We start from the raw sequence: 25,924 nt of genomic DNA, 5'->3' as shown, positions 1-25,924 counted from the left end.
CTAAGGCTGTGGAAGTTCTGGAAAGAATATACAGCAGGAAGAATGAGTTGCTCCAGTCAAAGTCTGTTCCATTTAAATCTGAAACCACATTCCATTTTCCTCACAACTGTTAATTAATCCAAAGCCAACACGTGAAAAGATTTTTAAGACGAACCTCATCCTCAGGCGACTATACAACCAGCACGAAAAAAGGGGCGTTAAGGTTTGTGTCCTCTCCATGAACGTGACTTCATTTTAGTGATAACGCGAGAGTACGGAGAATCCCGAATTAGTGAGAAGAAGTTCCGGAAAATCCCGAACTCTGAACGCTCTGTGTCGCCCCCTCCTTTTTAACATGGCTGCTATGTCTGCTCTCTAGGCACACTCAAATTAGAGACTGACTCGGTTTCTGTCTTTCAGTGCCTCGCAACTTTAATGTACATTATCCGCGTTCGGATGTAAAACTCACTTGTCAAGCCATTTTATTCCTTTACTTTCTTAAACGGAATAACCTTCAGCAATCCATCAATCCTCTGGGCCTTTTTTTCTACCCCAAACACAACCGAGTGGCAGCCAACAACAGTTACCTGTGCCATGGTTTGAGCCGGAGTTCCCAATTTTCTTCTTCATGAACAATGTGTGAAAACTGCGCCGAGCTGGTGGAGGTTTTAAATGAAAGTAAGTAGCGAGATCCGCTGTGATGTGTACGAGACAACGCGCAGAGTTAGCGCCGCTGTCCATCACGCCAGCCTGTTAGCTTTAAAGGCTAGCTAAATATAACTTTGTTTTGCGACTTTGCTCCGATGAGACCACGGCAGCGAAAAAAATTCTTCGGTATAGACTGCCCTTGTCGGCAGCTCGGTCTCCTTGTCACGGTTGTTTTATGGACGATATGGCGACGGTCGTCTTCGGTCTTGAAAATTTGCACTCAGTTTTTGGGCCTGTCTGTCAAACTGCTCACAGCAGTAGCCCGAATCTGTCCCCAAAATCTACTCCAAACGGTTTTATTCGGGCCGTTTCGGGGATGACACTGCAGACATGAGTGCAAACCAGGCGGTTGGTTGGGAAAGTGTGCGCACACACAACTTTAAACCCTGTATGTGTTGTGTAAAGGGATGATTCGTAAGTTAGCAAAGTTAGCCAATTTAGCTCCCAACAGGCTGACTTTGTTTGATGTGTTCGTCAGGTCAGCTAGCTGTCCACTCCGCTGCCACCCATTGTTTTGCGTGCGCTCACACGCACGTTTCAAAATGGCCTGCTAAGTGTCAGCAGCACGAATGTGGAGACCTTCATTTCCTAATTGTGCTGTTTAATGGATGAACTCTGGTGAAGGAGTGAGCAGCTTGGGGCATATTTTGACACGTCGTTAACCTTCCGAGCACTAATCTCACTCATGGCTTTGCTGGAGTTATTTTTAATTTAGTCATAAATCATTGATAAACTGTGCAGTCGATTTCAGCCATGGAAAGCGACAAAAAAAGGGGTTTTCCTTGATGCTTTAACGTTAGCATTGAGTGCAGCCTGCTAATTGGGCCTCGCTGCTTAATCCAGCTGTTTCCAGCGGTTATTGATTATGGATCGATTAACAGTTTGATGGACGTTTTTCTGTGAGATTCGAGTCTGTTTTTTTACTCAGACTCGAGGAATCTACATTGCCAGTTGGTAGTTAATTTCAACTGACAATCTGCTCAGTAAATTTACCTATAAGACGATTACACCTCATCAATCTAATCAATAACATTCTGTATCTACCAAAGTTAGTCTTCCTATTTGTCATCCATGGGAGGAATGTTGCTGACTCATTTGCTCTATTTCAGTTGCCAAAGATCCCTTCAGTTTTAACACTATAGACCAGAAGTTTTGCCCAATTAAAGGTCTTATTTATGGGTTCTATCAGAGAATGCTGACCTTTGCTATCGTCACACTTCCAGAACTCACTCAAGTCTAACTGGTATCCAACTTTTATTTCTTTTAGCCTCATGGTCCAACATTCAACAGCTGTTCAGGCACCATTTTGGTCTGTATGTTGAGTTTTGGTGTAGATTTCTGGACTAGCAACAGTTATTTGAGTGAATCTATGTCCAGGCTGTTGTGGAAGTTTGACAGTGGACAATAACATGATGCTGTAGTTACTTGTGTGGACAGTCAGGAGATGCTGGCCTGGGGTTGACCACAAAACTCTCCACATTTACAGTAAGATTCAGGGATGTCTGGAAAAGAAGGCAATCAAAGTCTGTACAGAAGTCTGTAATTCAGTTCAGATTTAATGGGAATTCTCAAATGAGTGTTCCAAAATGCAAAGTTTCCGTTGCAGCATCTGGCCTCTGTTGCATTTGAGGAAACTTCGAGTAATTTTTTTAAAATGCTGAATTACATCATCACACCCATAAAACCAAAACACAAATCAATGAAATATCAAGATTTCTGATACATTAAAATAATTTTTCAGATTTTAGGAAGTTGTCACATGTTTGACAGGTTAAGGCTGTGAAACAGTGTCAGCTCCATGTGTGGTTTGTTGGTGACGTTTGACCTCACATCGTGTGTGTTTGTCCTGTATCTATATCCACCGAGCTGCAGTCTTGAATGTCCTCAGATTAGATGTTGAAGCAGGAGATGGTGGTTGTCCTCCACTACATCAGCTCAGCTCTTTGATTCAGCTCAGCTTTAGAGGTGAAACCTGTCGAGAGAAGAGTTGTTTGTTGGTAGTTGTAAGTTCCTTCTGCTTCAGACCTTAATTCTGATAGGGTGAAAGTTCTGGAGAAGGTTGTGTTATCTGCCATGTGTTTTGTACTGTATTTTCTGCACTATAGGCCACACTGGATTAAAAGGTGCGCTGTAAATTAATGGGCTATTTTCAAATTTTTTTCTTATATAAAGCAAACCAAAAAAAAGCACATAAAGCGAAACAAAACAGTCAGATAAATCAGTCAGCCAGTCAAACTTTATTACTGGTAAATGCCTTCACAATAACTCTCAACATTGTTCAAATGTTATGAGCGTATTCACAATAACTCCCAATCTTGTTCATTTGTAACACTTTAAAAAAATCAAACACAGTCTGATACAGCTAAATTAAAAGTTGGCAAAGTTTCTGACTATTAGCCTGGCAACCAAGAACTACATTGAAGGATGACTTCTCATTCCCTGTGCTGCGTATAAACACCTTTCTGGTCTCTGTTTTCTCCACAGTGGTGTTCACGGGGATATCAAAGGCGAAGTGCTCTGGCTCGATCTTCTTTTCAGTGATCTTGTTTTTGCAGTATGCACGGAAATTGGCCAGCTTTTCTTCATAATCTATTGGCAGTTGCTGCGAGACGGTAGTTCGTGTGAGGATGGAGAGATTACGTCTTTTCATAAAATGAAAGCACCAAGAAGGACCGCCTTGACAGTCATTGATATTCATGTCCCGTGCTAACGCTGTTGCCTTCACCCGAATAGAGACTGTAGGGATGCTTCTACCTGGGGTCCTTATATACGCACTGTAAGCACAGTATGTATTTCTCAGTGACACTCCTGAATACGTCAGCTGTAATGCTGCACGCAGTGTGGCTTTGGGACGTGAGCACCGTGTACCACGCAAAATCGCTTCGAGGTCAGTTAGCACAACCAGAATTACAAAACCTATATAAGGTGTTCCGGATTATAAGGCACTTTTTGAGAAAATTATAGGCTTTTATAGTCCGGTAAATATGGTACTTGTAATCTTCTGCAGCTTACTTGTTCTGTAAAACTGTTAAACGAACCACTGGCCCGGCCTGGTCATCTTTTTGTGTCCTCAAAGCTTCTGTTTTGTGGCATCTCTGATGTTTCCTGGTGATTCTCTTCAGTATCAGATGCAGATGGCAGCGACGGAGGCTTCCAGCTGAAGAAGGAACATGCACTACGTGTTCTTGCCTACATCAGCTCCTGGACACAGAGGTCAGAAGTTCTCTGGGCTGAGGTTTTAGTGGGTGGTTGTTTAAACAGTCTTTGCGTGTCCTCTGTTCCATCATTTTGTGATTTTTATTTTACTGAAGGACGATTCCAGAAGAACCACAGATTTATTTATTCAACAGATTTATTTGAGCACTGAATTCACGAGTGCTTCGCTTTGACCTCGATGACAGACCAGAACATGTGAAGAGTCACTTGGTTGGTGCTGGGTTGGTGTGTTTGGCCCTGAACACTTCCTGTTTGTGTCTTCAGACAGTGTCTCTGCTGCTTCAAAGAGTACAAACACCTGGAGGTCTTCAACCAGCTGGTCTACGCCCTCATCAACCTGGTCATTGCCCAGATCAGTAGCCTGAGAGATCGCCTCTGCAGCACGCATGACCACACCCACAAGGGCGGTGCGTTCCGGGTCAAGGGGGTGGGGTCAGAATGGAGCAGTGTGGAGGGCGCAGCTGGATCCCTCCCCCAACCTTCCTCTCCTGGTGAGGATGAACACGTGAATGTGGAGAGAGACTCCGCTGAAGAGGACGGTGGCGACACCCCAGAGCTTAACCAGGGTCAAGGGTCTGAGCTGCCCGGCGAGGACCCGGTAAATGTACGCCAACCTATAAATGTAAGTGGCAGCGAGGGTGGCGCAGAAAGTCATGACAGCGTCAGCCAGGATTCGTTCAGCTCCTGGAGCACTGAGGAGAGGGAGAAACTGCTGCTGTGTGCTGCCAAGATCTTCCAGATCCAGTTCCCCCTGTACACGGCCTACAAGCACAACACACACCCCACCATAGAGGTATGAGTCCATGTGCCAGCCAGGCCACGCCCCCACAGGTGTGAATGAAATGAATAGTCTGAATGTTAAAGTAACCCTGAATAAATGCTACACTCACCTCCTCTAAACTCACTCTGCCAGTGTATCTGTTCCGCCTCAAATATGTCAATTATCCTTCATTTATCGCTCCAAGACTCGACTCTAATGTAAGTTTCTTGTCTCAGGATATTTCTGCTCATGAAAGCAACATCCTGGGATCCTTCTGCGACATGAACGTAAGGGTTTGACCTTAGCTGCCTCTGGACACACACACACACCTTCAACGGTGCCCTACAGGATGATCAGTGACAGATTTCTGATTTTTAGTCTGTATTTCAGATTAATCTGTGTGCGTGCGTGTCAGTGCACATGCGTGTGTGTCTCTGTGTGTGTGCGGTGACCTCTGATCAGAAATCTTATACCCCAACAGTTTCAGTTAAGAGATGTGTGTGATTTTTGACCTGTGAAAAGTCAGCTTGATTGGTTGGTTTGACAGCCAGTCAGACACTGCCGTATGTCAGAAACCCAGTGGAACACTAAAGCTTTTGATGGTGAGGCTGTGTTGTTGTGGGTCTGGTTCCTCAGGACGTGGAGGTTCCGCTGCATCTGCTGCGATATGTCTGCCTCTTCTGTGGGAAACACGGTCTCTCGCTGATGAAGGAATGCTTTGAGTCGGGAACCCCAGAGAGCCTCCCGTTCCCTATTGCCCACGCCTTCATCACCATCGTATCCAACGTGAGTCCTCGAAGCTGCGTGTCTCTGCTTTGCACTCTGGAACAGGGAGTTTGACACACATGCTGACGGTCGTCGGCGATGTTTGGTGCTGAATATTTGTCCCGTTTTGTCCTGCAGATCCGAATCTGGTTGCACATTCCTGCAGTCATGCAGCACATCATACCGTTCCGCAACTATGTGATACGGTGAGTTTACATGTGCATGGAGGTTGACCCATCCCTCCTCCTGTCATGTTTGCCGTGTGTCTCTTCGTGGTCACTTGTTAAAATCGTACAGATTTTCGTGTTGCCTCCCTTGTCACGGCTGAGACGTGGTAGATTACTTGCTCGTTCAGTCAAGTTGGCGACTCTCACTCTCTCCCTCAAATGCCAAAGTGCTCCAGTTACCATGGAAACAGTTGCCGGGCTTCTGGTGCACATCTCCTCACATGACCTTTTTGAAGGCGAGGTAGCGCTGCCAGACTCAGCCATGTGACGCAGCCCTCTTTAACTGTGATTGGATCGGGCGCCATTTCCACTTAGTACTGATGGATTTCTCCGTCAGCTTTTCTTTAGATAAAAGTGTTCCTCTGTTAAATATTTAGCTCACGTTACACAGAATCAAATTGTTTCAAGGTTTCTTTTCCAGTTCCTCCTCCCTGCACTTAGTTTTCCCCCTCGTCTGGTCCCATCACAGTATTTAAATCTGAAAATCCTTTCAACAAAACATGGTTGTGCAGTAACACCGAAAGTCACTGAAATCATGATGGATGTGGCGAATTACCAACTGTGTGCAGGTACCTGTGTAAGCTGTCTGACCAGGAGCTACGGCAGAGCGCAGCACGCAACATGGCCGACCTGATGTGGAGCACAGTGAAGGAGCCGCTGGACAGCACGCTGTGCTTTGATAAAGAGAGTCTGGACCTGGCCTTTAAGTACTTCATGTCCCCCACCCTGACCATGAGGCTGGCAGGACTCAGCCAGATCACCGTGAGTCATTGCGGCTAGCACTTTGGTCTTATTTTGAAAGGATTGCATTGGTGCCAGAGCACCTTACCTTCTTCCTCCTGAATTGTCTCCTCCCGCGTCAACAGAACCAGCTTCACACTTTCAACGATGTCTGTAACAACGAGTCGCTAGTGTCCGACACAGAAACGTAAGTTTCTTCATGCAAATATGGGTGTAAATGGGATTTTTTTGTCGTGTTGATTAACTTTTTCTCTCTTCAGGTCAATCGCAAAAGAGTTGGCTGACTGGCTGATCCACAACAACGTGGTGGAGCACATCTTTGGACCAAATTTGCACATTGAGGTGAGATTTGTGATGTAAAGCTGCAAAGAAACTGGAATCCATTATATGGATTAGTGCCTCTGTTTTTAGCTTGGAATAGTTTCCATTTTATATAATTTCTGTTTGTGTGTTTAGATTATTAAACAGTGTCAGGTGATCCTGAACTTCTTGGCTGCGGAGAGTCGGCTCAGCACCCAGCACGTGGACTGTATTTGGGCTGCAGCTCAGGTGAGGTTTTGCACCTTTACACTTCAAGTGCTTTTATTGCCAACTAATGTTTAATTAAAAACTATAAGACCTGCAGATTTCAGGCACCATATGTGTTTTATCAGCTTGTTTGCTCTTTGTCTTTAGCTGAAGCACTGTAGCCGTTACATCCACGATCTTTTTCCCTCACTCATCAAAAATCTGGACCCAGTCCCTCTTCGCCACGTCCTCAACCTGGTGTCGGGCCTTCACCCCAGCGCCCACACAGAGCAGGTACAACCTACCTCTGGAAAGCTGCTGTGGGTCATCCAGACATGCTGGTAATGCTGCGTTTGTCCTCCACAGACACTCTACCTGGCCTCCATGCTGATTAAGGCACTCTGGAATAATGCCCTAGCCGCCAAAGCTCAGCTGTCCAAACAGAGTTCTTTCGCCTCACTGCTCAACACCAACATCCCCATGGGCAATAAGAAAGGTCAGCCTAGATTCCCAGTAGATTTACTGGAAATGACACGTTTCCTGTGATACAACCGTAGAAGTGGGTAGATATTGACACAGTTTGTTGTAAGAAACTACTAACTGTAGCATTTATTACATGAATGTAGTCCACACAGAAATGGTGTCAACATCATGCAGCTGATTGCACATTCATTTTAATGAGATGAGATTGTTTTCAAATATAATTTGATGATGTTTCTTCTTCTGTGATGTCAGGTTCTCCAGCCGCCAGTCCGGACAGTAGTGACAACAGTGACATGCAGCACAGCGGCGGCAGCGACATGGAGATGGACGACCAGATGATGACGGGTAGCAAGAGAGGCCAGCAGAGGCTTTCTGACACTGAGGTACAAGGCTCCAGCCAACAGGGGTCTGTTTGAATGTCTGACAGGTGGGAATAAACTGCATTTTGCCCTCAGGAGTCGATGCAGGGCAGCTCTGATGAGACGGCAAACAGCGTGGAGGAAGGCAGCAGCGGGCCGGGCAGCAGCAGCGGCCACAGTGATGTCTCTAGCAATGAAGCGGCCTCCAGTAGAGCCAGCCAATCAGCGGGCAGCCCTGGCAGCGAGATGCACTCTGACGACATGGTGGACAGCGAGGCCCTGAAGGAAGATGATGAAGATGAAGAGGAGGAGGAGGAGGATGACGAAGATGAAGACGAGGAGGAGGACGAAGACAAAGGGGACCAGTCCGCTGCCGATGGTGGACAACAGAAGGAGTCCAAGGAGCAGCCAGAGACCAGGAAGAGGAAGGCAGGAGAGGCACTATGTGAGGGCAACAGCCAGGGGGCGGGACCCAGCTGTTCAGGGAGCAAAGACAATTCCAAAGTCCTCCCCTTCAGCCCAGAGACCTCTGCTGTCATGGCAACGGCAGCTTCAGTGTCGTTAGAGGGTCGGATGAGGTTGTTCGATGCCTGCTCTGCCTCCTCATCTGCTCGGCCAGACGAGGGGGCGTCTCCGCAGCAACCGCCCAACATCAGCTCCACACAGAGGGTTCAGGGACCTCAGGAGCCGTCATGCCTGTCTCGAACCGGTGATTTCCTGGGAGAAGCAATGGGAAATGAGCTGTTCAACTGCCAGCGCTTCATCGCCCCTCAGCACCACCATCACCACCACCATCATCATGAAGGGTAAGTCCACCCCCAACCTTCTGATCACCACAGATCTGTAAGTGCTCTGTTCCCCTCTCAGGGCACTGGTGGAGGACATGCTGAGTGCAGACGATGTCAGCTGCAGCAGCTCTCAGGTCAGTGCCAAGTCAGAGAAAAACATGGCTGACTTTGATGGCGAGGAGTCAGGCTGTGAGGAGGAGCTGGTACAGATTAACTCCCATGCTGAGCTCAGCTCGCACCTCCAGCAGCACCTCCCCAACCTGGCCTCGATCTATCATGAGCACCTGGTGCAAGGTGAGAATACACTTCACACAGACAAAGCCCCTACGTTCCTCTATTGCTGTTTCCACCATAATCATACACACTGAATGTGCTGCGGTCACTGCAGGTCCAGCTGTTCACAAACATCAGTACAGCAGCCACGCAGTGACCGACATCAACCTGGACAACGTCTGCAAGAAGGGCAACACGTTGCTGTGGGACCTAGTGCAGGACGAGGATGCGGTATGGCTCCACCATCAGTTCTAAACTCTGCTCCGTTACTCCAGATGTTTTCACAGTCTTGATTAAAACAAACTGAATCAACTCTGAACAAAATCCAGATTAAAGATGTATGACAGAGTTGATGGATGTTCTTCCGACTGACGGAAGAAGAAACCAGAACCGGCTCAACAGGAGCTGCTGCACCAGTTCGTATTGAGACGAGACCCCCAGACATGGTTCTTGTTTTCATTTTCAGGTTCATCTTTCAGAAGGTCTAATTAATGAAGCAGAGAAGCTACTGTGTTCACTCGTCTGCTGGTTCACTGATCGACAGATCCGGATGCGTTTCATAGAGGGTTGCCTTGACAACCTAGCTCACCACAGGTGAGAGCAACTTATTCCGGGCACTGGTTTTCTGTGGTCCAGAGTTATACAAAGTTGAGATGATTAATATAACTGATTAGAATAAACTTATGGCTCTGTATTCTTTACCTTTTTCCCTACTTTAGGTCAGTTGTGGTTTCTTTGCGTCTGCTTCCAAAACTCTTTGGCACTTTTCAGCAGTTTGGTTCCAGTTATGACACCCACTGGATAACCATGTAAGAGGTTTCCTTATGTGATCACAGTAACGGTCGGGGTTTGGGACTTGGTGCTGATGTTTCTGTCCACACTGGCAGGTGGGCCGAGAAGGAACTGCACATGATGAAGCTCTTCTTTGATGACTTGCAACACTACATCCGGGAAGTGCATGAACATCGACACAGGTTTGCTCTGTAAGTCTATCAGACCGTCCTCCTATTTCATGGATGGTTTTTCCCAGTTTGGAAGATGTCTGGGCTGACTCTGAGCCGTGTACCTGCAGGTACAGTCACAGTGCAGAGGTCCAGGTCCGTTTGCAGTTCCTGACCTGCGTCTTCTCCACGCTGGGATCTCCAGACCACTTCAGTAAGAATCACTTCAGCATCAAATTAATTTCTGTATCATTAAACTGCACAGCGGCATTCCAACATCATTCTCATGCACATGTTTTGCTACCATCTTGAGTCATTTTGCAGTTTTTTCATGTTGGGAACTTCTGCTCTAAACTTTGAAAATTATTTTGCGTTAGGACTGAGTTTGGAGCAGGTGGACATCTTGTGGCACTGCCTGGTGGAGGATGCAGAGTGCTACGACGACGCTCTTCATTGGTTCCTCAATCAGGTTCGCAGCAAGGACCAGCACGCAATGGGAATGGAGACCTACAAACATCTGTTCCTGGAGAAGGTAAAGACGGGAATGAACTATGGACAGATAAAGACTTTTTCTTTGAAAAATAAATGAATATTCTCAATATCGACATTTATTCCAGAGGTCACGAAGCCTCGATCATCTTTAGATTAAGACACGACTAATCTCATTGTCTGTTTCCAAGTTGTTTTTGTTTTTCTGTGATGTTTTACCATAAACTCCATTTTTAAAGATGCCCCAGCTGAAGCCAGAGACCATCAGCATGACGGGCCTCAACCTCTTCCAACATCTCTGTAACCTGGCTCGTCTCGCCACAAGTGCGCTGGACAACGCCTCCAGCTGTGAGGTGAACAGACCGACCAACACACGTCACACGTTTATTTTCACAACAGAGGCGATAACAGTTACTTGTGTATGTGTGTATAGTTGTGTGGGATGGACCAGCTGTGGGGAATTGCCCTGAGAGCTCAGTCAGCTGACATCAGCCGTGCTGCCATCCAGTACATCAACTCCTACTACATCAACGGTTGGTTTTCATTTGGTCCAGATGAGAACGTGTGTTGATATTTTCTGTTGCCATCCACTTCTTTAGGACAGGAGGTTGATGCAGCGTCTTGTGCTTCTTTGAATAGCTGGAAAGACGGGGTTGGAGAAGGAGCAGGAGTTTATCAGGAAGTGTATGGAGAGTCTGCTGATGGCTTCAGCCAACCTGGAAAAGTATGCCCAGTCCAGCCTGACCAGTATCGAGAGAGGGCTGCTCATGCTCAAAACACACCTGGAGGCCTTCAGACGCAGGTAAGCGGACATCTGCGTCATGTCATCGCCCATAAAACCCATCTATCTGAAAAACAGGTTCTGCTCTTCAGGTTTGCATATCACCTGCGTCAGTGGCAGATCGAGGGGACGGGAATCAGCAGCCACCTGAAGGCTCTGAGTGACAAACAGTCGCTGCCACTGAGGATTGTCTGTCAACCCGCTGGACTTCCTGACAAGGTGACAACCTGACCTCTGACCCTGGAAACATGCTTGATAATCAGGGCTTGTTAGCAAATATCAGGCTTGTGTTTTCTTAATGGAAATGCTGATTTCTGACACTTGCTCCCACATTATGAGAAATGGTGGCATTGTTCCAAGAGGGTTTATGAATGTCCACATCTCGTCCAGATGACGATTGAGATGTATCCGAGTGATCAGGTGGCGGACCTGCGAGCTGAGGTGACGCACTGGTACGAGAACCTGCAGAAGGAGCAGATGAACCAGCAAGCCCAGCTGCAGGAGTTCGGACAGAGCGGCCGCCAACCAGGAGACTTTCCAGGTGAGGTGTTGCGTGTTGCTCCCATCTCAAGTTTAAGTCAGGTGTTGCATCTCGACCACAGCAAACCCGAGCAGATGTTTTTAACAGGGACACAACCGCAATTAAGAAATGAGCTCTGACCGGAGGAGCCTGAAGCCACTCAGAACCTACTTATTCTGTGTTATCTCCTGCAGGAGGTTTGATGGGACCAGTCAGGATGATCTCTTCAGGCCATGAACTGACCACAGATTATGATGAGAAAACGCTGCACGAGCTGGGCTTCAAAGACATGCAGGTAACGGCTGCTTCCTCTTTATAAATCACAAACTCGGGAACATTTTTTAAATCATCCAAAGAGTTGAGCTGTGAGTCCACGTCTGTCTCTTCTCAACCCAGATGGTGTTTGTGTCTCTGGGAGCTCCACGGAGGGAGAGAAAGGGGGAGGGCATCCAGCTGCCAGCCTCCTGCCTCCCTCCTCCGCAGAAGGAGCACATCCCCATGTTGCTGCTCCTGCAGGAGCCACATCTCACTACTCTCTTTGAGCTGCTGGAAATGCTGGCCTGCTTCAAACCACCCAGCCATACTACAGAAAAGGACCAGGAGGATCCTGAGGTTTGGTCTTTGACCTTATCGGTGTCATCCCAGTTGTGGTACCTTGTGGTTTTTTGGTTTTTTTTATGTTAATGAGTTTCTGTGCAGAGCGCCCGCTGTGAAGAACTTCACCTCCATGCAGAGAATCTGTCTCGGCGGGTTTGGGAACTACTGATGCTGCTTCCTACATGTCCCAAGATGCTTCAGGCCTTCCAGAATATCTCCGATGACACTGTCAGTCGCCTTTTGATTGCAGACTTATGGCCTCTTATATAAGTTAACTGAAATCTTTCAACTTTGCTGTGGTTTTGTTGGTGTAGACTGGAGAGGGACTCTGCTGGAAGGAACTGCTGAGGATTAAAAGTCCCCACAAGCTGCTGTACGCTCTGGAGATCATTGAAGCTCTGGGCAAACCCAACCGACACATCCACAGAGAGTCAACTGTGAGCGACAATCATCTTTTTCAAATTTCCCCTCCTCCAAATTGATGACAAAAAGCTAAACACCTAGAAAGTGGATTGTTGCAGTTAAACTGTTTGTGTTCAGGGAAGCTACAGTGACCTATATCCAGATTCTGATGATTCCACTGAAGATCAGATTGAAAACAGCAAAAACAGCTGGAGCTGCAAGGTACATCTTTACACCACCTCTCTGTTGTTCAACAAGCTCATCTGTGTTAGAAAAGTTTATTCCAAAATCATGATTCTTTGTCTTTCAGTTTGTTTCATCTGGAGGTCTCCAGTTGCTCTTGGAGATCTTTAACTCGGCCATCCTGGAGCCCAAAGAACAGGAGTCGTGGACAGTGGTGAGGCTCCCTGGGTTTCTGCAGGACCCTCCAATGAAGTGCATCAGAATTGTTTATTTCAGTCAGATAATGTCTGGCTGTTGTCCTGTCTTGTCCCATCCCATCCTGTCCTGCAGTGGCTGCTTGACTGCCTGGCTTGCCTGCTGAAGCTCATCTGCCAGTTTGCAGTGGACCCTGCAGATCTCGACCTGGCTTATCATGACGTCTTTTCCTGGTCCGGCCTTACTGACGGCCAACGTAAGCGTGCATGGCACGGCAAGTCCCGCAAGTCCACGGTGGAGCATGGAAAAGGGCTGCACATCCCACGGCTGACCGAGGTAGACGTTCGTCCAGGATGATCTCGGCCCAGCAGCAAAAATCTCCAGCTCTAATTTGTGATATTTTTTTTCCAGGTGTTTCTTGGCCTCGTACAAGAAACCAACCTCATCCAGCGTCTGATCAACGTGGCCTACACTTATGACAACCTTGCACACAGGTGCCCAAATGGCTGAGAGCCCAGCTGTATTTTATCCAGACACGCTTCCATTTACTGGTTGTCTTTTTGTTCAACAGAGTTTTGAAAGCACAGTCTGACCACAGGTCTCGTCATGAAGGTTAGAACATTTGTCAGTATTTGAAAACTGAAGCCTCTGACATTAAAAATGACTGAGATGCTTCCTGTTTTCAGTGACTCACTACTCCATGTGGCTGCTGGTGAGCTGGGCTCACTGCTCCTCTGCCGTGAAGTCCAGTTTGGCAGACAGTGACCATCTTCACGACTGGCTGAAGAAACTTACCCTCTTGGTGCCTGAGGTGCCTCACCAATCAACAGTTTTAAAATGCTTCTTCTGTTTCATAGATTTACAGTTGGTCCAGGATCCAATAGTTGGTACTCTCTGACTGTTGTTTACAGCCAGCAGTGAGGCACGAGGCATGTAATGGCCTCTACAAGCTCTCCCTGTCTGGACTGGAGGGTGGAGACTCCATCAACAGGTCCTTCCTGCTGCTCGCTGCCTCCACACTCCTCAAGTTCCTGCCAGATGCTCAAGCCCTCAAACCGCTGAGGGTGGGTCTTCACAGGCACAGCTGCAACAACAGTTCAAGTTTGATGCCTTATATTTGAATATCCAGTAGAATACCCAAAAATTCCTGCAAATCTGACACCTGATGTCTCCGTCTGTCTCTCTTTGTCTGACAGACTCTAATACACACACGCTCGCGCACACACATGCAGTTACTTACTTGTGTCTGCAGGCTACACTCAGACCTTGTGTCAGACCTTGGCTATGATCTGACTCAATTTTGAGCTTTGCCAAATCGACACCAGTTTGTTCCTGTGGGAAATTATTTCTCACTGTGGGATTAATGCTGGGCACACTGGGGCAGCTTTAAGACTGAGCTTGTTTCTGGGAGCTTGACGGGCTTGTGTGTCTGCAGGTGGAGGATTATGAGGAGGAACCGCTGCTGAGGAAGGGCTGTAAAGAATACTTCTGGCTGCTCTGTAAACTCATCGACAACATCCATGTGAAAGATGCCAGTCAGGTGGGGCTCCAGTCTGTTCCTGCTGCCATCAGCACATTGTGTCTGTTTCTGGTGTCTCTGTGGAACTTTTGCTAGTGTTGGTCTGTTTGGACTCAGAAGGTCTCTCCCTCTCTGTCGCTGGCGGGCTCCGTGCAGACCACCCTACTGGACTTGGATTCTCTGGCTCGACACCTGGCTGACTGCATCAGGAGGTCAGACCCTCAGGAAAGTTCACGTTATACGTGCGTATGAAGCATGTGGAAGCTCACCACTGTGTTCTTGTCTTAATCAGCCGTGAGATCCTGGATCAGCAGGACGGAGCGATCGAAGATGACGGGCTGACCGGACTCCTTCGTCTCGCCACCAGTGTGCTCAAACATAAGCCCCCCTTCAAGTTCTCCCGTGAGGGTCAGGAGTTCCTGCGTGACATCCACAACCTCCTGTTCCTGCTGCCAAGCCTGGCAGACCGAGCTCAGCCCAAGTGCAAGTCGCACGCCTCCCGGGCCGCAGCCTACGACCTGCTGGTGGAGACGGTGAAGGGCTCCATGGAGAACTACCGGCTCCTCCACAACTGGGTCATGTCGCAGCACATGCAGAGTGAGAACGCATACACCTGAACTGATTTCCACTTTAATGGAGCTGGTTTCGAACTTTTACTTCTGAATTAGTTAAGAATTATCAGTTCATTCCAGCTTTGGGATATAAAACTGTGAATATCAAATAGATGATTAAAACTTCAACATACCACAAACTGCTTCTTAAAAATTTAGAAATGCAGTTTTGGGAAGTAATATCTTACTTTCCAAACAGGTATTAAATAAAAACATTCAGAGCTCAATGAGTTGTTATTTAGTTGTATATAAAAGTTAATAAAACCCTTTAATGGTTAAAAATTGGTGTAAACCTGTGATGACGATCTGACTCAATTTAAGCTTCGCAACCCAGAATGCAGACAGACTGATGACAGACAGTCAAAGATCTTCCTTAAAGCTACTGAGGTGCTGGCATTGAACTCGCCGCCTCCTTCTCTGACAGCTTCACACGCCGCCTACAAGTGGGACTACTGGCCTCACGATGATGTGCGAGCCGAGTGCCGCTTTGTGGGTCTGACCAACTTGGGAGCGACCTGTTACCTGGCCTCCACCATCCAGCAGCTCTACATGATCCCAGAGGCTCGGCAGGCCGTCTTCACTGCCAAGGTCGGTGCCCTCAAGACTCTTCTGGGGGCCTGGGGCCCCTCGACCATCCAGGCTGATTCTCATTGTCTGGTTCTGTGTGTTGCAGTATGCAGAGGACATCAAGCATAAGACCACGCTCCTGGAACTGCAGAAGATGTTCACGTATCTCATGGTGAGTCATCTGTCCTCTCCTGGACCTCAAGTCTTCAAGAACAACATGCTGGAGCACGACTGGTCTCACTGGATCATGTCTGTTATGGTTTAACACATGTCTACTGACTCTTCAGGAGAGCGAGAGGAAAGCGTACAACCCCCGGCCCTTCTGTAAGACCTACACGATGGACAAACAGCCACTGAACACCGGCGAGCAGAAGGACATGACCGAGTTCTTCACTGACCTCATCACAAAAATGGAGGAGATGTCCCACGAACTGGTGAAAAATATAAAATAAATTACAAGTTTTCTATGCCAGATTAATGTTGCAGCGCAGAAGAACTCCACATATCAGGAGACACAAGCAAAACCAGCAGTGTTACAGATGTTTGTTTGTTGCAGAAAAATACCGTGAAGACTCTGTTTGGAGGCGTCATCACCAACAACGTTGTCTCTCTGGTCAGTCTGAGGACATTCTCTCTCCCTTTGATAATTAATGTGGTAGTTGATCATTTTGCTGTGTGGTGTTGTTCCTGCAGGACTGTGACCATGTCAGTCAGACCGCAGAGGAGTTTTACACCGTCAGATGTCAGGTAGCTGACATGAAGAACATTTATGTGAGTGATTTTGTTGGTTTGGATTTTGGCTGCAACAAACCAGGGATGACGGTTGTCCTGATCAATCACTCTGACCAAAGTCGCTGTCTTCCTTGTACATCTGATTCAGGAGTCTCTGGATGAGGTGACCATCAAAGACACACTGGAGGGAGACAACATGTACACATGCTCCCAGTGTGGCAAGAAGGTCCGCGCAGAAAAAAGGTCAGTTTCTTTAGCAACGGAATGTTAAAACGCTTCCTGTCTGACGGGGCCAGGGCCACAAACCCAGTTCATCCTCTGCTAACTGTGCTAGCATGGACCTATTTCATTTCCTCATAAATCTGTGTTACACATGTTTTTAAAAGTCAAACCTCCTGTTGAAAGCTCACATTTACTCTGCCCCTCCCTCCTCCTGCAGGGCGTGTTTTAAAAAACTGCCTCGAATTCTGAGCTTCAACACCATGAGGTACACCTTCAACATGGTGACCATGATGAAGGAAAAGGTCAACACCCATTTCTCCTTCCCGCTTCGCCTGGACATGACACCGTACACCGAGGACTTCCTAATGGGCAAAGGAGAACGCAAGGAAGGTCAGTCAACCTTCTATAGAGAAGGACCAATAACTGCACTCCTGTGGGGATTCTGACTGTTGTTTGTCGCCTGCTGCAGGTTTTAGGGAAGAGGGTGAGCCAAAGGTCACTGGGAGCTATGAGTACGACCTCATTGGCGTCACAGTGCACACGGGCACGGCAGACGGTGGCCATTACTACAGTTTCATCAGGGACATCATCAATCCACACGCTTATAAAAACAACAAGTGGTGAGTACGTTACCCAGAATGAACAGCATGCAGCACCAGGCTCTTCTCCATCACGTCTGCTCTCCACAGGTACCTGTTCAATGACGCCGAGGTGAAGTCCTTCGACTCAGCCCAGCTGGCATCCGAGTGTTTTGGCGGGGAGATGACGGTAGAGTCCCACAGGAAGGTTGGCCTCAATCCCATCTCCCCTTTGACTGACATGACTTTTATCTTTCAGACCAAAACCTACGACTCGGTCACAGACAAGTTCATGGATTTCTCTTTCGAGAAGGTGACAATGACTTCAGACTGCTGTTTAATCCGTCAAGATTGAGGAGTTATTGATCAGTGCTGTTCTATGTCTGTAGACGCACAGTGCCTACATGCTCTTCTATAAGAGGGTAGAGCCCGAGGAGGAGAACGGGAAGGACTTCAGCTTTGATGTCTCTCCTGATCTGCTGGAGGTTTGCTGTTTATTGGTTATCAGTTAGTAATCAATACTTGTTAGTGTTCTGTCACTTTTGAATGTACATGTCTGTCCTTCAGTGGATCTGGCACGACAACATGCAGTTCCTGCAGGATAAAAACATATTTGAACACACGTACTTTGGGTGGGTATCAAACCTGCAGCCTGTTTGACAGGAGCACCGATCAGCTTGTCTAATCAATTTTCTGATTTCAGCTTCATGTGGCAGCTGTGCAGCAGCATCCCCAGCACGCTACCAGACCCCAAAGCTGTGTCGCTCATGACCGCCAAGGTGAGATCACTGAAAGAAGGTTAATGTGAGCACCAGTCTGAAGCAGCTACGCTGATGTCACATGATTGATGATTTTATCTCTGATTGGACGGCGGCAACAGTCAAAGATGGCTGACTTCCTGGTTGTAAACATGGGGAATAACATCAGTTTTTGTTTCTCCCTCCAGCTCAGCACCTCCTTTGTCCTTGAGACTTTTATTCACTCCAAGGAGAAGGTAAAAGACTCCTGACTAGTTCTGCAACATTTACTGAACTACTTTTTACTGTGCAGTCAGCCCTGACGCTTTGTGTGTGTGTGTGTGTGTGTGTGCGCGTGCGTGTGTGTGTGTGTGTGTGACTTCCAGCCCACAATGCTGCAGTGGATCGAGCTGCTCACCAAACAGTTTAACAACAGCCAAGCAGCTTGCGAGGTTGGACCATCTGTCTCCTGGTACTGCAGCTGTGTGTTTGAGCCTTTCTGTGGTTTTGACTTTGTGTTTTTGTCTGTTTCAGTGGTTCCTGGATCAGATGGCTGATGATAATTGGTGGCCCATGCAGATCCTCATCAAGTGTCCCAATCAGATCGTCAGACAGGTGACTTTTCTCTTCCAGTCCGAACCATCAAACAGCAGTTCAATCATCATGACTCTGTGCTTATGAAACTGTACAGATGATGTCTGGAGGTTGTTCAAGAGTGTCACCTCACTTTAAATCTTCATTTCTCTCATCCTCCTCTGTCCTCCAGATGTTCCAAAGGTTGTGTATTCATGTCATCCAGAGGTTGCGGCCGGTTCACGCTCACCTGTACCTGCAGCCTGGGATGGAGGACAGGTTAGCCACACCCTCTTTGGATTGGATGGACTCGGGAAGATGTTCATCTGCGGTCGTTTAGACATTTCTTGTTTCATCTGTTGCAGCTCTGATGACATGGACGGTCCGGTGGAGGACATCGGCAGCCGCTCCTGCGTCACCCGCTTTGTTAAGACCCTCCTGTCCATCATGGAACACGGCGTGAAACCCCATAGCAAACACCTGACCGAGTACTTCGCCTTCCTGTACGAGTTCGCCAAGATGGGAGAGGAAGAGGTGCATCATATGATTCCTTCTTCCCAACAAAGTCCGCTGTCATCTTCTTAGAGTTCTAGCAGAAAGTAGAATCAAAGATGAAATCCCTTCAGTAATAATTCATGTTTAATAAATTGGAATGATGGAGAACCTGAAAAGTTCAGGTTCAGCAGCTTTTTAAAACTTCTCTAAATGAATGTTTGAAAAGAAGTGGATTTAGAATCCGATTATTTGCAGTAAAATATGAAGCAGCTGTAACATGTTCGAAACGATAAAGTTTATATCCTCCTTTTGTCTGCTTCCAGAGTCAGTTCTTACTGTCTCTACAAGCCATTTCCATCATGGTCCACTTCTACATGGGAACTAAAGGTCCTGACAATGTGAGTACACCCACACAATTGTTTTGCTTTTTGTATCCCACTAAATCAAACGGGTATCACATTACCTGAGCGGTCTGAACAAACAGCCTATGATGACTTCAGATCTGACATGTCATGTGGCTGAAACTCATGCTGTCTGGTGACTGAATGTCACTTCACTCATTCTCCATCAGCCTGGTGGTGACTTTGAGCTGCTGAAGCTGCCACATCAGCATGAACGTTCTTTGCTGTTTGCGTCAGTGCACACGGTCACCACTAGATGGAGCAGCGCACGTCCGGAAAGACGTGCTGAACATAAAAATGTAGCTGTGACGATAAGTGCGTCCTCCTTCAGCCTCAGGTGGAGGTGCTGTCTGAAGAGGAGGGAGAGGAGGAGGACGAGGAAGAGGACATCCTGTCTCTGGCAGAGGAGAAGTACCGGCCAGCAGCTCTGGAGAAAATGATCGCTCTAATCGCTCTTCTGGTCGAACAGTCTCGCTCAGAGAGGTACAAGTCTGGACGTCTGTCGAGGACGACTGTTGCTGAGCTGCTCAGCTTCACCCTCCTGTCTCTGCTCCCCATAGACACCTGACTCTGTCCCAGAGCGACATGGCGGCACTGACTGGAGGCAAAGGTTTCCCCTTCCTGTTCCAGCACATCAGAGACGGAATCAACATCAGACAGACCTGCAACCTCATCTTCAGCCTCTGTCGCTATAACAACCGTCTGGCCGAGCATGTAAGTTTCTCTAGATTTAAAGATGATTTTTGCCACTCATGCGTGGATCCAGCCACATCTGTCTGCTGTGAGACCAACTGGCCGTTTCCAGAGATGATTTATTGATGATTGTTCCAACAGATCGTGTCGATGCTCTTCACCTCGATCGCTAAACTCACCCCTGAAGTAAGAATGACTGCCTTTATTAAGCCGAAGCATTTAATTCTTCCTCAGCAATCTTCCCTGTCATCTTCTTTCTTTAGGCTGCCAATCCCTTCTTCAAACTGCTCACGATGTTGATGGAGTTTGCTGGCGGACCTCCGGGAATGCCTTCCTTCGCTTCCTACATCCTGCAGAGGATCTGGGAGGTGAAGTGTCACTTTGGTGTCTTCATGACTGTAGCAATTATTCTCAATTGGGTTTTGACCCTCTCCTCTCACTGGCCGTCCTTCCTGACAGGTGATCGAGTACAACCCGTCTCAGTGTCTGGACTGGCTTGCCGTCCAGACTCCCAGGAACAAACTCGCCCACAGCTGGGTCCTGCAGAACATGGAGAACTGGGTGGAACGTTTCCTGTTGGCCCACAACTACCCACGAGTTCGAACCTGTAAGAAAAATGCAGATTTGTTTTGGGAAGGTTCCGCCTCAGCCATTAGCTCATAGCATTTTAGCTAAGCTCATGTGGGCCTTCATCAGCCTGAGGAAAAAACAGGAAGTAATGCAACTGATGATGGTGACAGCATCCTCTCTCCTCCCTCCAGCGGCAGCGTATCTCCTCGTCTCCCTCATTCCCAGCAACTCGTTCCGCCAGATGTTCCGCTCCACGCGCTCCCTCCACTTGCCGACCCGTGAACTTCCACTGTCCCCTGACACCACCATGGTCCTCCACCAGGTGTACAACCTGCTGCTGGGTCTGCTGGGACGAGCCAAACTGTACGTGGACGCCAGCGTTCATGGAACAACCAAGCTGGTCCAGTATTTCAGCTTCATGACCTACTGCCTCATCTCCAAGACAGAGAAACTCATGTTCACAGGATACTTTATGGACCTGTGGAACCTCTTCCAGGTAAGTCCTCCCGCTTTTTAAAAAAACTAAATATTTTTTATTTTTTACACTACTGCAGATTTATGAAAATGCTAGCAAACATGAACAATGAGATATTTGGAGATTTTTATGAATTGACAACAATTAAACTCAACAGTCACACATCAGGTGACAGTTTAGTGGACAGAGCTAAATGAAACTGATGCACCAAATAAATGGAGATATTTTAATGTCTTGATTATCACATCTACAGTGTGGAAAAAGCTCTTTTCCTTCGCAAGTAACCAAGCGAAGGTCCCTAAAACCAATCGTTGTAAAGCAGTGTTAGTAACCGGTGTTACTAACACAGAAGTCATAAAACCAGCCATTCCTTCCTCCTTAGCCCAAACTATCAGAGCCGGCCATCGCCACCAACCACAACAAGCAGGCACTGCTAACCTTCTGGTACAACATGTGTGTGGACTGTCCCGAGAACGTGCGTCTGGTGGTGCAGAACCCTGTGGTGACCAAGAACATCGCCTTTAACTACATCCTGGCGGACCACGATGACCAGGAGGTGGTGCTGTTCAACCGCAGTATGCTGCCTGCCTACTACGGCATCCTGCGCATGTGCTGCGAGCAGTCGCCCGCCTTCACTCGCCAACTGGCCTCACACCAGAATATCCAGTGGGCCTTCAAGAACTTGACTCCACACGCCAGCCAGTACCCTGGGGTGAGTTTCTGTTTTTATATTCAGTTGCTGCAGTTTTATCATTGAAGAACCAATGTTCTTCTAATGTTGGAGCACCGATGGCCCAGTGTATCATGGGAGGCCTAACTCAAATCGCAGCTGGTTAAGATGGCCTGTGCTGGCCATCTTAACCAGCCTGAACTTAATGATCATCAAAAATAGAATGAAGACTGTTAAATTCTCTCTATTTTTGGTGTGCGCTTCCTCCTGCAGGCGGTGGAGGAGCTCTTCAACCTGATGCAGCTTTTTGTGGCACAGCGAGCCGACATGAGAGAAGAAGAACTGGATGATGTGAAGCAGTTCAAGAAAACAACCATCAACTGTTACCTGCGCTGCCTGGATGGACGTTCCTGCTGGACCACCCTCATAAGGTACACACAACCATACACACACACACATTCAGTCAGACTACTCTAACAGCTGCTCTCGTGGTTCTTCTCAGTGCCTTCAGGATTCTGCTGGAGAACGACGAGGATCGACTGCTGGTGGTCTTCAACAGAGGACTCATCCTCATGACTGAGGTAAGTGTTACCATGGCAACCAAACAGCAGCATGATCTATAAACAGGGTCTGCTGCTAAACCAGGTTGTGATCAACAGTCTTCCTGTTCTGTCATGTTTATTTCCTGTTTGTCTACAGTCCTTCAACACTTTACACATGATGTACCACGAGGCGACGGCATGTCATGTCACCGGAGACCTGGTGGAGTTGCTGTCCATCTTTCTGTCTGTCCTCAAGGCCACACATCCATATCTCCATCGCAAAGGTAAAAACAGCTGTTTCCATGACAAATTTTCAGCTGAAGAACTTAAAACATTACCTAAATGCATTTAGTAAATTTTAATAGATTTAGTAGATTTTAATAAAGCACCATCACCTGACCTAGCCACTCCGTCACTAGACCTCAGGGCTCCCTCGCTTGACCTTGCCGCTCTGTAACCTGACCTCAACGCTCCGTCCCCCAACTTTGCAGCTCTGAACCCAGTTTCTGTTTCCCCAGATCTGAGTTTTGTGTATTCTTTATAAGATGTTTGTGTGTCCAGATGTTAAACAGGCTCTGATCCAGTGGCAGGAAAGAATTGACTTCGCCCACAAGCTGCTAACTCTCCTCAACTCCTACAGCCCTCCGGAGCTGCGTAACGCCTGCCTGGGTAAGATGGAATCACGCCGTCACCGGTGCTAACAAGGGTCATGAGCTGTCAGGCTGTAAATTCTGTTGTTGGTTTTGCAGATGTGCTGAAAGAACTGGTTCTGCTGAGTCCACATGACTTCCTTCACACTCTGGTTCCCTTCCTGCAGCACAACCACTGCACCTACCACCACAGTAACATCCCCAGTGAGTCCACAAAGCCAGCACTGTCCTCATGCTGACAGAAAGTCCACAGATGAATCTTTCTTTTCATGAAAAGTTTCTGTGTTTGTGTCATCAGTGTCCTTCGGTCCATACCTGCCCTGCCGAGAGAACATTAAACTGATGGGAGCCAAAAACAACATCCGACCTCCTCGACCCGAACTCAACATGTGTCTGCTGCCCTCTATGGTGGAGAGCAGGAAGGTTAGCCCTTGTCACACCTGCCCAGTTCCTTTGCACATTTTCTGCTTCTACCCTTCATTCATGTTCTGTGTTGACATGTGTGTATGTACAGGGAAAGGATGAGGTGTATGACCAGATGCTGTTGGACTACTTCCTGTCATATCACCAGTTCATCCACCTGCTGTGTCGTGTTGCCATCAACTGTGAGAAATTCACAGACACACTTGTGAAGCTGAGTGAGTATTTGTCTGTGTGTGTGTGTGTGTGCGCGCGTGCGTGCGTGCATAAACATCAACTCAGGCGTTTCCTTCCTCAGGTGTGTTGATAGCATATGAAGGACTTCCTCTTCACCTCACTCTGTTCCCTAAATTGTGGGCAGAGCTCAGTCAGTCACAGGTGTGTGTTTAAGATTAGGTCATTGCTGAACACACTCCGAACAACACATTAAGTGTTTTTGGGCGTTTCAGGCTGTCTTGGCTAAAACCTGCATGAAGCTGCTTTGTGAAGACCCGGTGTTCAGTGAGTACATCAAGGTCATCCTGATGGAGGAAAGGACGTTTCTCAATAACAACACGGCGTACTCCTTCCTCACCTGCTTCCTGCACAAGGTGGGAGACCAGAGGAGGGGAGCACAGGCTTTTTATCTCCTGTTCTCTTTAAAAACACTGCTTTCTATCAAACATAGGTTCAGGTCCTCTCGGCCTCCAGCTGTTCTAACCTGGTTGATGTTCTGGTCACAAACCTGCTGAATGAACAGAGCAGCCTGCAGCCGGAACTGACAGCAGCTCAGTGGATGGAGTTTAGCAAGAGCAGCAACCAGCTGAATGCTGTAAGAACTCGCACTCACACACTCACACTCCCCTACACCTCTGAGACTCTTCCTCTCTTCCCTCCATTAGGAACTCAGGGTTCTGGTTCTGCTGTTGTCCATCCACCCTCCCCAGTCCGTTGACCCAGCTCTTGGCCCCACCCTGCAGGAGCTGCTGGGGCGCTGTCGTGTTTGTCTCCATCAGCGTAATACTCTAGAGCTGGAGGCCAAGGACCACAAGACCAAAGGTAACTAACACAGATACTCACACACATTCACACAGGCACACACACACACACTCTCTTTCAGTTAGAAGACTTGGAGATGTTATTTTTGACCCGGTTCTGATATTTGAAACATAAATGCAACAAAAAATCCTTTTTGATGTCGTTTGTGACCTTATGAAGTTACACCAATGTGCATGTGTGTTTGCTTCAGTTGAAGATGAAGGGGCGACTCCAGTTAAGCGGCGGCGGATGAGCAGCGATGAAGACAGAGTTGGGGAGCCAGCATCGCTCTGCTCCTCCTCCCTCCCGCCGTGCAGTGAGGTGAAACCCGACCAGCAGGAGGCGTTGACACCCACCAGCACCTCCGACACAGAGACGCGAGACTCGTCCTCGCTCATTGACCCCGGCACTGAGCAGGACCCCCCCACTCCTGACCCCGCCCCGTCCGGGAATTTGGACATGTCCCCAAAAGAGGAGAAGATGGAGGCATCTTCATCGTCATCGTCCTTTTCCTCTTCCTCTTCGCTGTTGCAGGAAACAGGGGAGGGTTTGGTCCAGGGGAAGGAGATTGAGGCACCATTAGGTGTAGAGGGCGGAGTCGCACCAGCTACCCAGTCAGAGAAAGTGAAGGAAGAGAAGGCGGCCTCTAAAGCTGGCAGCAGCCTGGCTCCGCCCCTCTCAGAGGACGCACCCTTCTCAACCTCTCTGGAGACGGTGGGAGAGGGGCTAGAGTACAGCAGTGGCCACACCCCCTCCCCACAGGCATTTTTGAGTGTGGGACCCCCAGCTGACATGTTGGACATGCTGTACAGGACTGTGGAAGCTGCCATCACCATAGTTACCAAGTTGTCTGCTAAAGGACCGCCCTCCTCATGACACGATCCAATCACAGACAGACAAGTTTGGAGTGTAGACATTGCTCAGAATGAACTTCCTTTGATTTTTTTTTTTTTTTTCTGCTGATTGTTTGCTGCTGTTCGTTGCCTTCTGCTGATGTGCAGGCGCTCGTTTTTTTCAGCTTTAGCCGTCGTCGTTGCGCTCGTTCGACCCCTTGAAGCTGACAATTAACGATTAAATCTGTACTGTAAAAAGTTGTAAAAGCTACAGCATTTATTGCAAAAGGTAAAAAGTTTTGTTTTTGTGTGCGTGTGTTTTATACAGAATCAGTTCTGGATTTTATTTGCTGTAACGGGGAAACGTTTACAGAACTTTTGTCTCCTCTGTAATTTAATTTTATTGCATTTTTACTGTATAAAAATGGTCGTTCTGTGCCACTTTTGTACTTTTATGAACGAGGCAAAAGAAAAGTTGCCTTGAATTTTTCTGTGGTTTAAATATCCAGAAAATAAGTTTACCTGTAAAATAAGAGAACCACAAGAAACTTGATTCTGTAGAGAATCCTGTCTAGTCATTGCCTGAAGGTGAAATCTATATAAATATATATATATAAATATAAATATCTTTATATATATATGAATATATGACAGAGGTGCTTTATTGGACTGTGGTTGAAATAAAGCCCCCGGTGTTGGACCAGC

The 25,924-nt window shown here is 47.6% G+C and overlaps 1 protein-coding gene across 6 annotated transcripts; it reads left to right on the top strand.

Annotated features, from left to right (window-relative positions):
• The first annotated feature begins 307 nt into the window (after window positions 1-307).
• usp34 (ubiquitin specific peptidase 34) lies at window positions 308-25,924 on the top strand. Of its 6 annotated transcripts, none has more exons than XM_057035786.1 (78): window positions 308-657; window positions 3,810-3,900; window positions 4,168-4,696; window positions 4,900-4,950; window positions 5,300-5,449; window positions 5,567-5,634; window positions 6,225-6,417; window positions 6,522-6,583; window positions 6,657-6,738; window positions 6,853-6,945; window positions 7,072-7,197; window positions 7,270-7,399; window positions 7,639-7,769; window positions 7,842-8,551; window positions 8,613-8,827; window positions 8,922-9,037; window positions 9,273-9,400; window positions 9,526-9,615; window positions 9,694-9,789; window positions 9,879-9,961; window positions 10,125-10,279; window positions 10,476-10,589; window positions 10,670-10,769; window positions 10,876-11,038; window positions 11,110-11,236; window positions 11,408-11,558; window positions 11,732-11,832; window positions 11,934-12,149; window positions 12,237-12,362; window positions 12,449-12,571; window positions 12,675-12,758; window positions 12,847-12,933; window positions 13,050-13,250; window positions 13,326-13,408; window positions 13,486-13,526; window positions 13,601-13,725; window positions 13,826-13,978; window positions 14,350-14,454; window positions 14,590-14,645; window positions 14,726-15,030; window positions 15,469-15,632; window positions 15,718-15,783; window positions 15,899-16,045; window positions 16,168-16,224; window positions 16,305-16,382; window positions 16,492-16,586; window positions 16,783-16,955; window positions 17,035-17,185; window positions 17,255-17,333; window positions 17,403-17,456; window positions 17,533-17,628; window positions 17,711-17,775; window positions 17,847-17,922; window positions 18,090-18,137; window positions 18,267-18,332; window positions 18,415-18,495; window positions 18,647-18,732; window positions 18,819-18,987; window positions 19,272-19,346; window positions 19,681-19,832; window positions 19,910-20,063; window positions 20,184-20,228; window positions 20,306-20,410; window positions 20,502-20,649; window positions 20,804-21,108; window positions 21,470-21,799; window positions 22,031-22,188; window positions 22,260-22,338; window positions 22,457-22,583; window positions 22,861-22,968; window positions 23,049-23,153; window positions 23,248-23,372; window positions 23,464-23,587; window positions 23,668-23,747; window positions 23,819-23,959; window positions 24,037-24,180; window positions 24,251-24,407; window positions 24,598-25,924. In XM_057035786.1, the coding sequence occupies exons 1-78, from the start codon at window positions 615-617 to the stop codon at window positions 25,260-25,262; spliced, it is 10,881 nt and encodes a 3,626-aa protein (XP_056891766.1). In that variant the 5' UTR covers window positions 308-614; the 3' UTR covers window positions 25,263-25,924. The 6 variants fall into 6 exon arrangements, with proteins under 6 accessions (XP_056891766.1, XP_056891765.1, XP_056891763.1 ...); XM_057035785.1 differs by having other exon boundaries at window positions 14,551-14,645; XM_057035783.1 differs by having other exon boundaries at window positions 9,694-9,780; window positions 14,551-14,645; window positions 17,255-17,456.

Source organism: Takifugu flavidus, chromosome 6, assembly GCF_003711565.1.
Source record: "Takifugu flavidus isolate HTHZ2018 chromosome 6, ASM371156v2, whole genome shotgun sequence".
Lineage (NCBI taxonomy): Eukaryota > Metazoa > Chordata > Actinopteri > Tetraodontiformes > Tetraodontidae > Takifugu > Takifugu flavidus.
Note: the sequence above shows the minus strand (reverse complement) of the source record. Positions and strands in the feature narration are given on the sequence as shown.